Source organism: Pleurodeles waltl, chromosome 9 (assembly GCF_031143425.1).
Source record: "Pleurodeles waltl isolate 20211129_DDA chromosome 9, aPleWal1.hap1.20221129, whole genome shotgun sequence".
In the NCBI taxonomy this organism is placed as follows: domain Eukaryota; kingdom Metazoa; phylum Chordata; class Amphibia; order Caudata; family Salamandridae; genus Pleurodeles; species Pleurodeles waltl.
Window position 1 is genome coordinate 776,312,949 of NC_090448.1, and position 16,285 is coordinate 776,329,233.

A 16,285-nucleotide genomic window follows, 5' to 3' on the forward strand; every position below is an offset into this window, starting at 1 on the left:
TCAGTTTGCAAACTTGTTGGCAGCACTTTCTCAAAACATAATCCTTTAATTCTTACTGTTTTTGCATTCTTCCCTACAATTCTTTGGTGCATAGATATAGTGCCCTGGCACTTGGCTCTTAAATCAACTGTTAAACCTATGTATACTTGACCATAGCTGACCCTGTTGCTCTGTCATGTAGTGTGGCACAATTCTTTTCAATAATCCTTGATGTTTTTTCTTCAAATGATGGTGCTTAATACTGATGATTTTTTTAATGGTTAGTATATGAGTAAAGTTTATTGACTTTCAAAGCTGTTTCAATTATCTTTTTTAGGAACTTTTGCACATTTCTTCAAACTTAGCACAACTTAACACAAGTGTATGCCCAATGCACTACGCACATTGTGCTTCTTCGTGAGAGATCTCCTAAAACAGTTATGACCCTGATCTCTAATATGCCAATAATAGATTAATGGTTTATAAGGCCCCATCCCACTATTCAGGTTGAATGGAATTGGGTACCAATTGTGTCTGTTTCCAAACTCTTCAAGTATTGTACCACTACGTGAGTTAGATACACTTGCCTGCCAGTGTAGTGAATTCAGACATATGTTAACCATTAACTTCTCATATCCTTCAAATGAAACTTCACTATTATAAGTCCAGTAACAAAATGATTGCTTACCTGTAGGAGTAGTTCTGCAACTCCAAGACTATTCTAGAATTCACATGATGTGCATTATTCTGCCATCAAGTGGAAGAGTTCAGAAAGTCCTATTTTCTCTCTTGAACATCGACCAGTAGGTGCAAGCCTGCCAACTCACATGGTGCTACAGTGTGACACAATATTGGTTCCCATCACACAGCCATCCGGTGAGGAGCTAATATCACAGGGGCAGGGAAAATAAGGTTCAGATCAGTGTGAACAGTGGTTTTCAGCTTGTTTTTGGAGGCTTTTAACTGCTGATGTTCATTAATGGATGTTAAAACACCTCAGAACATCGGCAGCAGCTTTTTTTTAGAGAGGGGTTGGGTTCCAGGGTGGTGGCAAAAGGGCCTGTTACGTGCATCTCAGCTCGAGGCCATGCCCCTCCTTCAAAACAGCTCTTCTAACAGAGTCACAAGGGTTGATGTAGGGTTTTCAGACAATTTTGCAAACCACTACTAAGATTGACATAGGGTTGATAGTCCTATGAGACCATGCCCTGGTTAAATGCGAGATTACCATAGGCTAAAAATCTAATAAAAAAAAAAAAGTACTGGAGGCAGATCATCACATCCGACCGATTGATCCTCTAGATCGTCCATCAAGGCTTAAACCTGCCTGACGCGTATTTGCACGTACCCATCCTGTAGTTCCACATATGTTACAAATGGTTTAATTTAGGCCATGCTCCTCTGTGGCTTCACCATTGCCCCTTGGGTGTTGACTAAAGCGATGCTGGTGGTCGTCGCCCATCTTGAGAAGTTGGTTGGGTTTTCCTTTACCTCACTCCTGGGTGTTGAAGGCAAGCTTGCCACAGTTGGTCAGGACCACCTCCAAATGACAGCAAACCTTCTGACATCGTTAGGGGTTCAAAGTCACTCCAAATTACTTCATAGAGGCTTCCTTTTATAGGAGTTGTTTGGACATTGTGCAGTTCAGGGCCTTTCCACCTCCACGAGTGCAGGACATTAGGGCAATGATCCTGATATTTCAGCCCGATGCTGGGTCTCGGTGAGAGCGGTTCTGATGCTTCTTGACCTTTTAGCCTCCTGCATCCTACTTGTCGATGATGCCAGGTGGCATATGCATGCTCTCCAGTGGTTTCAGAATACTCAGTGGGCCCAACACCAAGGAAACCTGTTGGGTTCCTCGTGGCAGTGGCTGTTGGACTTGCGGCAGAGCTCTCTCTCCCCTACCCAGACTTGACAGTAACAGATAAGTCACTGCTGGATTGTGGAGGTCATCTGGGGAGGGCTGAGATCAGAGGACTCTGGTGTCTGGTGGAAACCTGGCTCTATATGAATTTGTTAGACTTGTGGGCTGTTTGCCTGGTCCTGAAGGTCTTCCTACCATCCATCAAAGGGAGGATGCACACTGATATGGGGTACGGCAACAGTCACAGTGGAGTGTATCTGTAGATCCTGTGCCTAAAAGCTCTGTGCCTCTGGAGCTTGCTGCAGCTTTAGGGCAACTCCCTGATCGTGAATCATCTGGTGGCTTTTTTAAAGACCAGAGCGGACAAACTCAGTAGGTGGCACTTGGCAATTGCGAATGGTGGTTGCACCCCCAGGTAACAGAGCTCATCTCCGGGCTGCAGGGAGAACAAAGGCTAGATCGTTATGCCACCTTCGAGAACATACAGTGTCAAAACTTCTGTATGGTAGAGTGCCTGCATTAGCTCTCCCTCGGAGACTCATTCAGGCTGGAGTGGAGCACGGACTCCTGTATACCTTTCTATGTCTGCATGCCGTGTCCTGGGTTTTGAATAAGGTCAGGAACTTCTGGGCTCAAGTCATCCTAGTGGGTCTGTATTGGGCTAGGGGACCCTTGACCCTGCTTCAGCAGGCAGGTCGCTCCCCCCTCCGCCGCCCAGCACCACCTCCTCACCGTCTTTTCCCTTTCCTTTAGTTTAAAGCCCCAGCCGCTGTGGCCCCTCCCGCCTCCCCCTCCTCCTCACCGTCTTTACCTTTCCTTTAGTTTAAAGCCCCAGCCGCTGCGTCCCCTGCGGCCCTTCCCGCCTCCCCTTCCTCCTCACCGTCTTTTCCCTTTCCTTTAGTTTAAAGCCCCAGCCGCTGCGGCCCCTCCCGCATCCCCCCTCCTCCTCACCGTCATTTACCTTTCCTTTAGTTTAAAGCCCCAGCCGCTGCGTCCCCCTGCGGCCCCTCCCACCTCCTCCCCTTCCGTTCCTTTATTTTTAAATTCCCCAGCCGCTGCGGCCCAACCCCCCAGCTTTCCCATTCGCCCAGCCCTCCTTCCCCCCAGCTGCCACTCCCTCCCTCCCTCCCCTCCATTTATGGCAGCCGCTGCGCGGTAACGAGGAGCATCCCTTGACCCTGCTTCAGCAGGCAGGTCGGTCCCCACTCCGCCGCCCAGCGCTGCCACCTCACCGTCTTTTCCCTTTCCTTTAGTTTAAAGCCCCAGCCGCTGCGGCCCCACCCCCCCAGCCTTCCCATTCGTCCAGCCCTTCCTCCTCCCAGCTGCCACTTCCTCCCCTCCATTTATGGCAGCTGCGGCCAAATGCAAGCCCGTCTGCACCCGTCCGTGCCAAGACCGCACCCAGCGCCAGTCCCCCTGGCCCCCTCAGACAAACCTACTCCCCCCTCAGACAAACCTACTCCCCCCTCAACCTCCACTCACTCAACCCAGGCCCTCGCCCCACCTGCACCCTTTCCAGCCCCACACACACTCATGGCCCCTTCACCTGCCTCACTTGTCATTTCTCCTGCTCCTCATCCCTCACACCACACACCAACCATAGCGACCCCCGACAACACACACAACACCCCCAACGCAACACATGCCTGCTCTGCCCCCACCAACCAGCCCCGCAGCACACCACCCCACAACCACAACAACACCCTCATGCACCACACCAACACCACCCACTGCAACCACCTCAACTGCCTGCTCCTCAACACCCGCTCCCTTCACAAACATGCCATAGAACTCTGGGACCTCATCACATCACATCACACTCACCTGACATCGCCTTCCGCACGGAAACCTGGCCCAACCCCTCCTCGGAACCCGACATAGCCATCGCCACCCCCAAGGGATACAAACTCCAACGCAAAGACCACCTCAACAGGCCAGGTGGTGGCATCGCCATCCTAATCCACATTAACAACAAGTCCACCCTCAGAGGTACACTAATCTACAGGCCACCAGGACCACGCCCCGCCTTCTGCGACACCATCGCCGACACCATCAGCTCGCACGCCCTCACCTCCACAGACTACATCCTCCTCGGTGATTTCAACTTTCACTTGGAAAACCTACAAGACCACAACTCTACCTCCCTCATAGACAACCTCACCAACCTCGGGCTCAAACAACTGGTCACCGCACCGACCCACTCAGCAGGACACACGCTCCACGCAATTTTCACCTCAAGCCAACACATAGCCTACACCCACACCACCTAACTGCTCTGGACTGACCACCACTGCGTCCACTTCTCCTTCACCAAACCCCCCACACACCACCATCAACACACCACACCCTACTGCATGTGGGACAAGATCCCCACAGAACGCCTGAACTCCCAACTGGCTCACATCCTTCCCTCCCCCCCCCCCCCCACACCAACGACCCCGACACAGGAGCACACAACCTCTCGAAATGGATCACTACCTGCACAGACACACTAGCCCCCCTCAGAAAACGCATCGCCACCCGCAACATCAAGAACGCCCCATGGTTCACCCCCGAACTCCAAGCGCAAATGCTGCCAAGCGGAAACAATATGGCGACAAGAACCCTCCACAACCAACTTCTCCACCCTCAAAGCCACCATTCGCACCCATCACCAACTCATACACACCGCCAAAAGAGATCAATGCAAGACATGCCTTGACAACAACTCTCAAAACAGAAAAGAACTCTTCACCATCATTAATGAACTAGCCAAACCCAAAGCCAGCAACATAGACCCCTCACACACACAGCCCCTATGTGACGCCCTCTCCAACCACTTCCACTACAAAATCCTGGACATCCACAACAGCTTCATACCACACACACCCCTCACTCACCCAACTCAACCCCCACTCATGACCCCCCACAACACTCACCACCTGGGCCCCCACCACACACGAAGAAACCGAAAAAAATATGAACTCCATCCACTCTGGATCCCCCTCCGACCCCTGCCCACATCGCATCTACAACAAAGCCAGCCCAACCATCGCCTACATACTCCGCGACATAATCAACTCCTCTTTCGACTCCGCCACCTACCCAGACCCCTGGAAGCAAGCTGAAATCACAGCTCTCCTAAAAACAAAAAACAAAGCCGACCCAGAGACCCTCTCCAACTATCGCCTCATCTCCCTCCTCCCTTTCCCCGCCAAGGTTGCTGAGAAATTAATCAACGCCCGCCTATCCCACTTCCTCGAAGAAAACAACACTTTTGACCCCTCACAAATCTGGGTTCCGCAAGAACCACAGCACGGAAACCGCCCTCTTCGCATGCACTGACGACATCAGGACCAAAGTCGACAAAGGCGAGACCGTCGCACCCGTCCTCCGAGACCTCTCCGCAGCCTTTGACACTGTCTGCCACCACACACACCGCACACGCCTCCACAACATAGGAATTCGCCGCAAAGCCTTAGACTGGCTCACCTCCTTCCTCACCGACCGGACCCAGAGAGTCCGCCTTCCACCTTTCCACTCCACCGCTACCAAGATCATCTGCGGAGTTCCCCAAGGGTCCTACCTCAGCCCCACACTCTTCAACATTTACGAGATCCCCCTAGCCAACATCCTCCAATCACACACAATCACTATCCTCTCCTACGCAGATGACACCCAACTCATCCTCTCCCGCAACCCACCACCGCCAAAACCAACCTACACACTGCTCTCCTCGACACCGCCAACTGGATGACAACTAACCACCTCAAGCTTAACTCCAACAAAACCGAGATCATCATCTTCGGCCCCAATAAAAACCATATGGGACGACTCCTGGTGGCCCACCGCCCTAGGCCCCGCACCCACGCACTCACCCTCGGCATCATCCTGGACCCCTCCTCTCCATGACACAACAAATCAATGCTCTAACCTACTCCTGCTTTCACACACTCTGCAATCTTAAAAAAAAAAAATCCTTCAAATGGATTCCCCCAGAGACCAGGAAGACAGTCACCCATGCACTCATCAGCAGCAGACTAGACCACGGTAATGCCCTCTACGCCGGCACCACACTAAAACTCAAAAGCAAACTCCAGAGAATCCAGAACACAGCCGCACGCCTCATCCTTGGCCTCCCCGCCACGAACGAATCTCACCACACCACAAATCCCTTCACTGGCTCCCCATAGACCAGAGAATCACATTCAAGATCCTCATCCGCGCACACAAATCCCTCCACAACACCGGCCCAACCTACCTCAACGACAGAGTGAACTTCTACACTCCCACCCGCAACCTCCGATCAGCCGACCTCACCCTAGCCACAGTCCCCCCACATCCAACGCACCACCACAGGAGGCAGGTCCTTCTCCTACCTCGCTCCCAAAACCTGGTACTCCCTCCCCACCAACCTCTGCAAAACTAAAGACCTCCTGCTCTTCAGAAAGAACCTCAAGACATGGTTGTTCGAACAGTGACCCTCCTTGCCTCCCTGCCCCCCCCCCCCCAAGCGCCTTGAGACCCTCACGGGTGAGTAGCGCGCTCTATAATTTTTTTTGATTGATTGAGTGTGATACTTGGATCTTCTGGGCATGAGTATCTGTCCTTCAATCAGGCTTACGCTTCGAGAGGATCTTCTGTCGCAGCAGCAGTGCAGGGTTCTGCACCTAAAGCTGGACAATCAGCAAATCATGTGAAGATTCTGCAGCAGCAGTTGACTACTTTTGATCATTATTAGTGTCATGAGTCTCTCTACAAAGTCCATTTAAGCATATGTACTCTTTTTGTGCCGATGCACAGCTCTTCGGTGTATTTTCTGACATTAAAGACTGTCTTCCTCATTATGATCACTTCAGCTCTTCGTGTGAGGAAATTCCAAGCTCTTTTGGCACAAACGCCTTATGCTACTTTTTCTACAGGACAATACTAGTCTTGCCCAAATTGTGACTCCTTTTAACTATGGGCAGTTTGTCACTCTCCCAGCATTTCTTGCCCTGCTACACCTGTGAGAGAAGAGGAGAAGCTCTAGGGGCTGGACCCCAAAAGAGCTTTAAGCTTTTAAATTGATTTCGTCAAAGCACATGAGGTGGACAGTCAGATTTTTGTGCGATGCCCTGGGACAAAAAAAAGAGAAGGCAGGGCAGGAAAAAGGCAGAAAGACTGTATCAAGGTAGCTAGTCCCCTGCATCAAGATCAGCTATGCACTGGGCAAAAAATCACCTCCAAAAGGTCTGAGTACCCATTCCACCAGGGCTAAAGCTGCCACCACTATGTTGGCATGCGGAGTACCTGCCCTGGACATCTACGAAGCTGCCAGGGGGCCCTCAGTGTACACATTCATGAAGAACCACTGTCTTGACCACCAGATCTGTTGCGAAGTGAATTTTGTCCATTCTGTCCCACAGGGCTTTTATGTTTGAGCTTCTCCACAGAGCCTCCACCTTTGGGAGGTACATGTTTGTTATCTATTCTAACGCTAAATAATCTGTGGTTAGAAGTATCAATGAGAAGAACAAGTTACTTACCTTTGGTAACGCTCTTTCTGATTAATACTCTAGCCGCCGATTCCTCACTGCCCTCCACCTCCCAGTTCTATGGAATGGTCTCTCTACCATTTAAAAAGGCCCGAATTAGAGATCTGCACATTGGTACTGACAGATGTTTGTGCTCCGTGTCCCAAAGCATGGAATGATTCAGTCAAGAAACTGACTTGTTATTTGGTAGAGCTTATGTGCAGCTCTGCTCTGTCACTTCCAAGTGGAACAAATCAAACAAAGAGCCACACCTGTGCCACCTAGTGGCAGGCGGGAGCACTGATGAGAGCATTTCCTGATCCAGCCTAGCACCTGTAGATAGACCTAAGGTGAAGAATCTACAGTTAGATAAAATACCCACCAGAAAGAGCACACTTGTTCATCAGGCACCTTACCTCGGTTTATTAAAGGTATGCTCATACAGGCAGTACTTACTCTGATGCCACACTATTGATTCTGATAAGACCTCCTCATGAGGAACTTGTCCTATAATAGAGGTGGCTCAGGTAGATGGAACAAGGTTCATGTTACCATGAACAATCAGAACAACGTTAACTTGGAAGGTCTCAAGAGATCAAAGCAAGCATCTACACAAAATGTACTAGGGCTCAGAATGCTGGACTGATTCCGCAGGCCTTTCATGTTTTTAAAAAGAACTCTGCTATCAAGATATGAATGAACATGTACTCCATGAATTATGTATGAAAGAAGAGAGCCACCAGCTGCTTTGGAAATGGGTTTTCCAGCACCACATCATCGACATTATGGCCCTTATTAAGAGTGTGGCAGGCGGCAGAGGCTGCCCGCCAAACTCTTTGGGTCGGAAAACCGCCACTCCGGTTTTCTGCCCGCTGGCCCTATTATGAGTTTCTCGCAGGACCAGCGGGCGGAAACAGTGTTTCCCGATGGCCCAGTTGGGAAACTCACCACAACATTGACACCGGCTTGTAATCGACCCGCAGCAATGTTGTGGTGCTTCTGGTGCGACAGCACCTGTTGCACATTTTGCTGCCTGTAAATCGGGCAGTGAAAAGCACGACGGGGCTGTCCATGGGAGCCCCTGGACTGCCCATGCTACGTGCATGGGCAGTGCAAGGCCCCCGGCACCCTGTCTCTGCCAGCCTTCGCATTGCGGTGGAATTGCCATGCAAAAGCTGGCAGAGAGGGGAGTCGTAATCCCCAGGGCAGCGCTGCTTGCAGTGCAGTGCCAGGCTGTCGTCTGGCGGCAACCTGGTGTTGCCGGCGGTTGGACCGTGGCAGCTTCACCAGGGGCGCATAATGTGAAGGCTGGACTGCTGCTTTGGCGGTGGTCCGACCACCACCATGGCCCTGGTGTCGTAATCGCGGCCTAAGTATCTGTCTGGGAGATCAAAGGAGCTTGAGGAGACTTTCAGCAGGAGCAAGAGCTTATGCTACAAGTGCAAACTAACAGGTTATGACAGGTAGTGTGCCACAAATCCGGCTCACGTTCATTGACCTCTTCACACTTCAGCTCTAAATACCTTGCTACGATTTCTCACAGTATCCCGGATCTTAACTAAACTCAAAAAGCAGTCTTACAAAACTAAACTAATTGTGCCAGTGTGGGCACTTCTGTTTTCTTTGGTGTAAAGTTGCTCTCCTGCTAGAAATGCATCAGCCAGATTGGTGTTAAATACATATATTCACTATCCATATCTCCATTTATTCAATGATGAAGTGGCACTTAAATCCAGCTCAAGATGTGTGCTGAAATAATGGCCACAGGATTCCTCCTCAATGATGCTATCGTACTGACAACAGTGTTGTCTGTACACTCTCGACGTGAAAAGATGCTTAAAATTTAGCCAGAACAAAACTGTTTATTAAAAAGGATCAGTTATTTGTAGCTTTTTGGCAAGCAAATAAAGGCCAGTCAATCTTTTTGCAAGGCATTGCCAGACAGATTGTTGCCCGCATCTCTTTCTCACAGCAACTCAGGTAGGTCACTTCCTCTGAGAGTTACAGCCCTCGCTATGCAAGAGGTAATGGCGAGGGCCACATTCTCTCTGAGGGCCACTCCTGCATATTGGTTTGGCTATGACATGGCAAAACAGCCATGCTCACGTCAAGAAGTGCTTTCTGTATATTTGGACAAAAAGTGAGTACACAGTGGCACTATGAGGTCTTAAAATAAGGTGAACCCCTTCCGTTTTTTCCTTCAAAGAAAATACTAGACCAGTTCCAGACCAGTGAACAGATATAGTCTCAGCTGCAATTATCAGGACAGAACAAACCAGGTAAACCTGGCGATCATCAGTGGGCTGAGACGTAGCAGGACTCTGCAGCTTGGAGTGTACAAGGCAAAGGTGGTTCTGCAGAATGAGTGGTATCGCGTGAAGAATATGCCTGTTCAAACTCCTACAATAGCACAGCCTTTCCTCAAACACCAGATCTAGTGCCAACCCAGCACACAGTTAGACCAGGGGCAGTTAATTATTAATGAAGTAAATAATGCTCAGCGCTATCTAATGATATAAATTCAGTGGTTTACAGTTTCTACTAAAAAGTCAGACTTCTTCCTGGTTGGTATTTACCTACAGTAATCTATTGAAACTGGAAACTAAAATACTGCTCGCTAGTCACAGTTCAAACGTGTGAGTCTATGAACGATCCTGTGCTGAAAATGAAAAACTGTTAACATCTTACACTCTTGTAATTGGAAAATTCAAGCTATTATGGTCTTTTGGTGGTGAGGTGGCAGACCCAAACATATTCACATCAGTTCTTGATTTTTGAGGTGCATGTACAACTTACAGTACTGAAAGACACTGTGCTAAATGGTACGCATGTTTATACTGTTAGTCTCTCAAATGCACGCCAGATTCCAAGCCTAATAATGGGGCGTGATTCAAAGATTGGAATTAGCCAATAAAAGCTCTCAATGGAAATACTTTGTAAATGGGAAAAGTGTTTCATATTTATTTGTTTGTGTTTAATTGAAAAGGACTCGAGGGGGCAAATGGATGAATCGTGGTATTTTTAGATTGATTTTTGAGGTACTTTTCAAACAGAGCTGCCTATATAATGCAGAAATATTTATCATATTTCTTATTCAATGTTTCTGTTTTGCTAGTCACACATGCAAGCTCGTTTTGCTATTTTACGTGTGTTGCTGGAAGCTGGGAACCAGTTAGTCACCATCGAGCAAACTACTGGAGCTGATGGAAAGCCAGATGCTGTCATCACCCTGGACCGAGCCAAGATCCTTTCAGTGGGCAAGCCTGCGATAGAGAAGTTTCTGCGTCGTCTCCAGGTAAAAAAAAGAATACAATTTTTAAATTTGTTGCAAGAGAAATCATCAGATATTGTTCTGGCAGACTCATAATGTGCTAATAATACTTTGCATTATGATTTGGACAAATGCAGGTCTTTTGGGTAAAGGTTATAAGATAGTGTGTGGATGCACAGCATGATTTTGCACTGCCAGCTCATTTGCATGTGTTGTGTTCTGTCAGCAAAATAGAGAGGAGGGGGTTTATTTGGAATGTTAAAGATTAATGCCATTTACATGTACTGACAGTCAGTATCATATAAAATGAATAACCTAAGATATGACATGGTATTTCTACCAGGTATAAAGTTAATCTGGATGAACAAACTTGGATACAAAGGAGTTTAACTGATTAACCTGCATCATGGCCAGAATATTGGTGTCTGTGTTCATTAAAGGATCGTGGCCTGTATGACGGGCAATTATCCAGAATCCTTACTCAGTGTGAGCCACAAAACCATCACTCACTTCTTGAAAGTATTGGCATCTCCTCTGTAGTCTGCCTTGAACATACCTTTCAGCTTTGTTTCCAGTAGACATAAATACTTTATATAAAGTTCAGTTGGTCTTGTTCATAGTACCCTAATGTGCATGAACGTTTGAATAATTTAGGTACCACCTACACTCTCTCCGGACGCTACAAGGTCTTTGTGCAGGCCTTTCAGCTAGCATCTGTATAAGCTGTTCAAGATTATTTGCCACCCCTGCCACAGTCTCCCAGATGGCAACATTAGTACCTCTACAAAATTCCTGTACTCTTACTTTTAAGCACTGCTCACATTCAAGGGTGTACCAGCATTCTCAGTGAAGTATAAGTTTATAGTTGGGTTAAGTTTGCTTCTGAATGTCATATCCCTCAGCAATGCAATTTCCAATTGAGTCTGAGGTGGGAGTTGCCTGACTCCAGACTTGTCCAAGAAAGCATGCACTATCTCTTGTCTGGTTACCATGAAATCAATGCTCAAGTATAAGCACTGTATCACTGAGTAATAGGGAAAAAAAAACCTTTGCCGAAGATATGGACGATAGGAAATATAACTGCCCACCACACATTCTCCTTAGGTTTTCATTTCAGTCTAATGTTTGTCAGAGCGGTTCTGTTATTTTGGTGGATTTTCAAAGGCTTTACTTGTATCTGCCCTGGTCTGCATTCAATCCTGTCCCACCAATTGCAGCTAGCAATAAAAATTGTTAAAGTTGAACAGTCCTTCGTAGCAATATCATGTGACCTACTCCAGTGCAAACGGCTCTCTTACCTGCTAATAAATATCTACATACACTTCTTAATGCTGCTCCAGCACAATAAAGGAGTGATCTTCAAATCTATGCTGACTACACCGTATCCACTTTTGACTGGAGAATACCTCAGTTCTAGGCATACCTGCTTCTGCCATGTTTGTTTTACTAGATGGCTAGCTTCTTGTTCATAAATGGCTCTAAAAATAAATCCTAATGTCAAAAGTGAAAAACCTGATTCTTCATTTACCTTACCCTGAACCTCAGAATCCCACCATCTACCTCACTTGATGTATAAAAAAACCTTGGAATGCTCACTGCCAAACTCTCCTTCAGACCCCAGGTAAATTCTGTAGCTAAAGGCTTCAAAATACGCAGGTGTCTATTATATGGAAAAATCTGCTTCTCATCTTCCAAATCGACCATTAGGTGGACCTCACAAGAATACTTTGCTTGGCACACCTACACGTCAGCATTGTTAGCTACACTTGGCACCTCATAGGCTTTACAGGCTGCCATACTGTAGGTAAACCTCTGCAGACAACACCACATCAAAACTGCTCAGTATTGGCTTCTGTAGGAGGCAATGGTCATGTTCTAAATCCTATGCATCGTACTCAGAGCATACTGAGAGAAAGCATCTAACTATCTGTGCATAGTTGCTCTACAATCCAGAAACCACACACCCCTTAACCCAATGCACCTTCTCATGGCTGGAGCTTAAAGGTAGACCTCTGGATGTCAAGTTTTCCTAATCTTGGGAGTGCTCAAGAACCCCATTTGAGCACTTTACTTAGCTGCATGTGCTTCAGTAAAGTACTGAAAACCACGTGCTTCTAACAAGCCTACAACTGACTGTGAAAGGAGTAAGTACTGCATAATATTTATCCACAAGATCCAAACTTCTCATTGGACTCCATTTGTATGTCCAGTACTCCCGAAGTTGCCTCAAGGAAACATGCAGTACTATACAAAACCTCTGAATAAAGAATTGTTATACAGTACTTTGAAGGTCATTTTTTCTCATTTTTAGTTTTAAACTTGACCGTTTTTTTTTGTATTAACTCATAAGCCCTTTGGTTGCCTAGGTACCAGCCTTCTCCTTGTAGACTGCATTTTGGACAACAATAACATTTGAAATCCGCAGTTACATTTGGGATCTTCAATTATAGATGAACTGCAGCCCTATCTTCTTGTGATCCTTGCAAGGGTTTTCACAAGCACTAAGTTGTAATCAGGATTCACATTTTCTATCCCAGAGGTTGTGTAATTTACTATGTTACTCAGAAAATCATGTCATTTTGTATTTTTACTGTAGTCCCTTTTCTGATGCTGAAACATTTCTTATGCTTTGGATGTTGTGAATGCTACCCTAAGATATTTTTAATCTACCTGGATCCCTGCAATTATCCATTTGATAAAATCTGGACACCCGGATATCGCTCAAGTCCACCAAAGTGATATCTATCTACCTTGGTGTGGCTAGTTTACCAATGATGAAGCATGCCACAGTAGGTGGGTGAGGTTACCTATCCATTTCTGGTGGATACCTCCAGCTGACTTAGTACCCTAATAGGTGTCCTCCTTGACAACCCTAGCACCTTTGATGTGATTTTTATTCTTTTAAGGGAGGCTGTGCTTGAGTTTGTATTGGCCATCTCTCTTTAGGTGGAGATATATGCATATGTATAGCAGTGTACCTATCCTAGGAAAATCTGTGTAGAAGGCCACCACTGCACAATGCTTATAAGCATGCCAGAGATACTTGGGCACGTTTCCTCTAAAAGACTTTTATCTCCGATTATAGAGCACAGACAGCTTCTGTGGTTGTTAGTGACACATTCCTCATGATGTTCTATGTAAATGTTGAAACTGGTGATTCTCCGCTTGTTTTCTGCTAATATGTAGGTAATAGTATCGACAAGACAGAGATTTAGACTTGCTACATTATGCAGAGGAATGTTTAATTAGGACTCTGGTGTATAGTCTACTTCCCACTCCACTAGACCTATTTATCCCCTTCCCGAGCCAAACCTGCATGGGGCACACTAACCATTAACTCTGTCTGACTAAAGTTAGATTTGCTAGCTGGCTTTGGAGCCTAGAGAGCTAGACTTATCTGCTTTGGTACTGCTTCTCTCCTGCTTTAGGACTGGTACCCAGCTGGAATAGGGCCGGTTCACTGTATGTGTGTTCTCATTACCCCTTAATATCATCTCTAAAGGTAAACAAGTTCTAAATCTGTGTTGTGAGCTACAGTCAGTGCTGCAGCTCCTCCCAGTCAGCAGTTGTCTGCAGTTTATGCTCACTGGGTACTTGGATACACGAGGGACATCTCACTGGGTTGCTCATAGCACTTTTGTCATCCATTCTCACCCAAAATGAGACTTAAAGGCAGTAAAATCTTCTCATGTATTGGGGGGCAGGTGGCATTGGCCAAACAATTTCACTTTTTGTATAAATGGTGTATGAAAAACGAAAATAATGATTAAAATATGGAAACCATGGGTCTTTATGGAAACAATAGGTCTGTATGAAAAGGGACACACCTGCACACAGGATTAAAATTTACTATTGGCCCTTGGCCAAGATATTCTCTGTCTTGTTCAACATTGCAGTAGTAGATACCATCTTAACGTTAAAGAAGTGTGATTGAGGGCTGGAAATAATTGATGGGGTGAAAATTATGTTGTGTGCATCATTTTCCCTTTCTCCTTGTCCCCTGTAGGTGTTCAAGTCCACAGCGGATGTCGAGGGAGGCCGGACAATGTTTGAAGGATATTGGACTGTCACAGATGATGGGCCAGACAAGTTCCTTACACTCAGACAGACGGTGCTCCTGCGAAAGGAAGAGCGGAAGATGTTTGTGCAGGCCAACACACGCCTAAATGGTAAGGCCTCAGAGACTGTCTCTCTCCTCTCAGTATATCCAAGTTTTCTTCACTGGTAAAGGTCCCAGCCCATTCCATTTATTTTCCCTTCCTTTTTTCTTTTTTCCCCTTATTCCATATTATCGTTTCAAAGTTTTTTTTCTTGCACCACAGTTCTTTTCTCCATTTTATTTCCTTAGAGGTTAATGTCTTGTACTCCCTCGTTTCCCTGTGATATTCTCTCCTCCTGATCCCATCCATCCTTATTTTTCATGATTTCCAAGTTTAGTTTCTGATTTTTTTATTATTTGTTATTGTATAGAAGTAAAAACATGACAACTTTTAAATTAATAATTTCTACATTTTGAGATTATACTAATTTCAAAAGTGGCACTGCGATATTAAAAGCAAAAGTGATGGCTCTCTGGAATTCTAATATATATCTTCATCTGCGATACATATGATTCAAATCTAGTTGACTTTTAGGGAGCCAAGGTTCACCATCTTAACATTCCGCAATGCAAAAGTTAAACAGAAGTACACGTTTCAATTTGCTTTTATTACAAAAGAAGTTATTAATAACAGCTTATAGTTTTGCTCCACAATTTAAACAATAGTAATTACAAACTTTTTAATAAAAAAAATACAATGTGCTTGACGCTCACTGAAAACCAAACTACAGTGTAGGACAGTGGTTCCCAACCTGTGGTCCAGGGATGACTGGGGGTCTGCAAAGCCTCCTCAGGGGGTCCTTGACTGCTTAAAAAATTAAATAATATTAACAGATTAGGTCCCCAGCTTTCAGTGATGACTCAGTGTGGGGTCCCCCGGATGCCAATAATAATTCAGTGGGGGTCCCTGGGTTCCAGTAATGATAATGTGTGGGTCCATAGAAGTCAAAAGGTTAGAAACCAGTGGTGTAGGGGATTATCCCCTAATTACGTCCTTATTTTACATGATCCCTGGGGAAGTGGTTTGCATCGAAACACATGTTGGCTAAGGCCGTACTTCTGCTTTAAGAAGCAAATTATGAGATTTTAAAGAACTTCAGTATTTCTACACTGTAGTTTGGTTTTCAGTGAGAATCAAGCAAATTGTATTTTTTGGGTAAAAACTTTTTTATGAAGAACTTCTTTTGCAGTAAAAGCAATTTTAAACATGTTCTTAAATGTTGAACTTTTGTATTTAACAATGTTAAAGGTGATTATCCTTGGCTTCTTACAAATATTTAGATTTGAATCATGTAAATTATCTATCGGCTGTGGCACCAACATAGTGGGTAAGAGCCTGCACAGGGACAGTTGCATCTTCCACCCTCATTATTAGTTAACCATCTACAATATAATTTTAAAAAAAATATATTTATTGGTTTTATTTTCCAAAATATGATACAAATTGTACAATTTGCAACCGCAGGATGAACCAAAACAATGGCTAATTATCTAAGTCATGTAACAATTACACCCCCCCCCAATATGCACTTCACGGAACACTTCTAATCTTGCGGTATCATTTCTGGCTGCACCCT

The 16,285-nt window shown here is 45.9% G+C and overlaps 1 protein-coding gene across 2 annotated transcripts in view; it reads left to right on the forward strand.

The window, feature by feature from the left end:
- DPP3 (dipeptidyl peptidase 3) overlaps window positions 1–16,285 on the forward strand; it is a 402,067-nt gene that overhangs the window by 326,472 nt on the left and 59,310 nt on the right. For both annotated transcript variants that reach the window (XM_069207968.1, XM_069207967.1), the window contains exons 16-17: window positions 10,454–10,633; window positions 14,616–14,778. In XM_069207968.1, coding sequence (XP_069064069.1) covers window positions 10,454–10,633; window positions 14,616–14,778 — 343 coding nt within the window. The remainder of the gene's footprint in view (window positions 1–10,453; window positions 10,634–14,615; window positions 14,779–16,285) is intronic.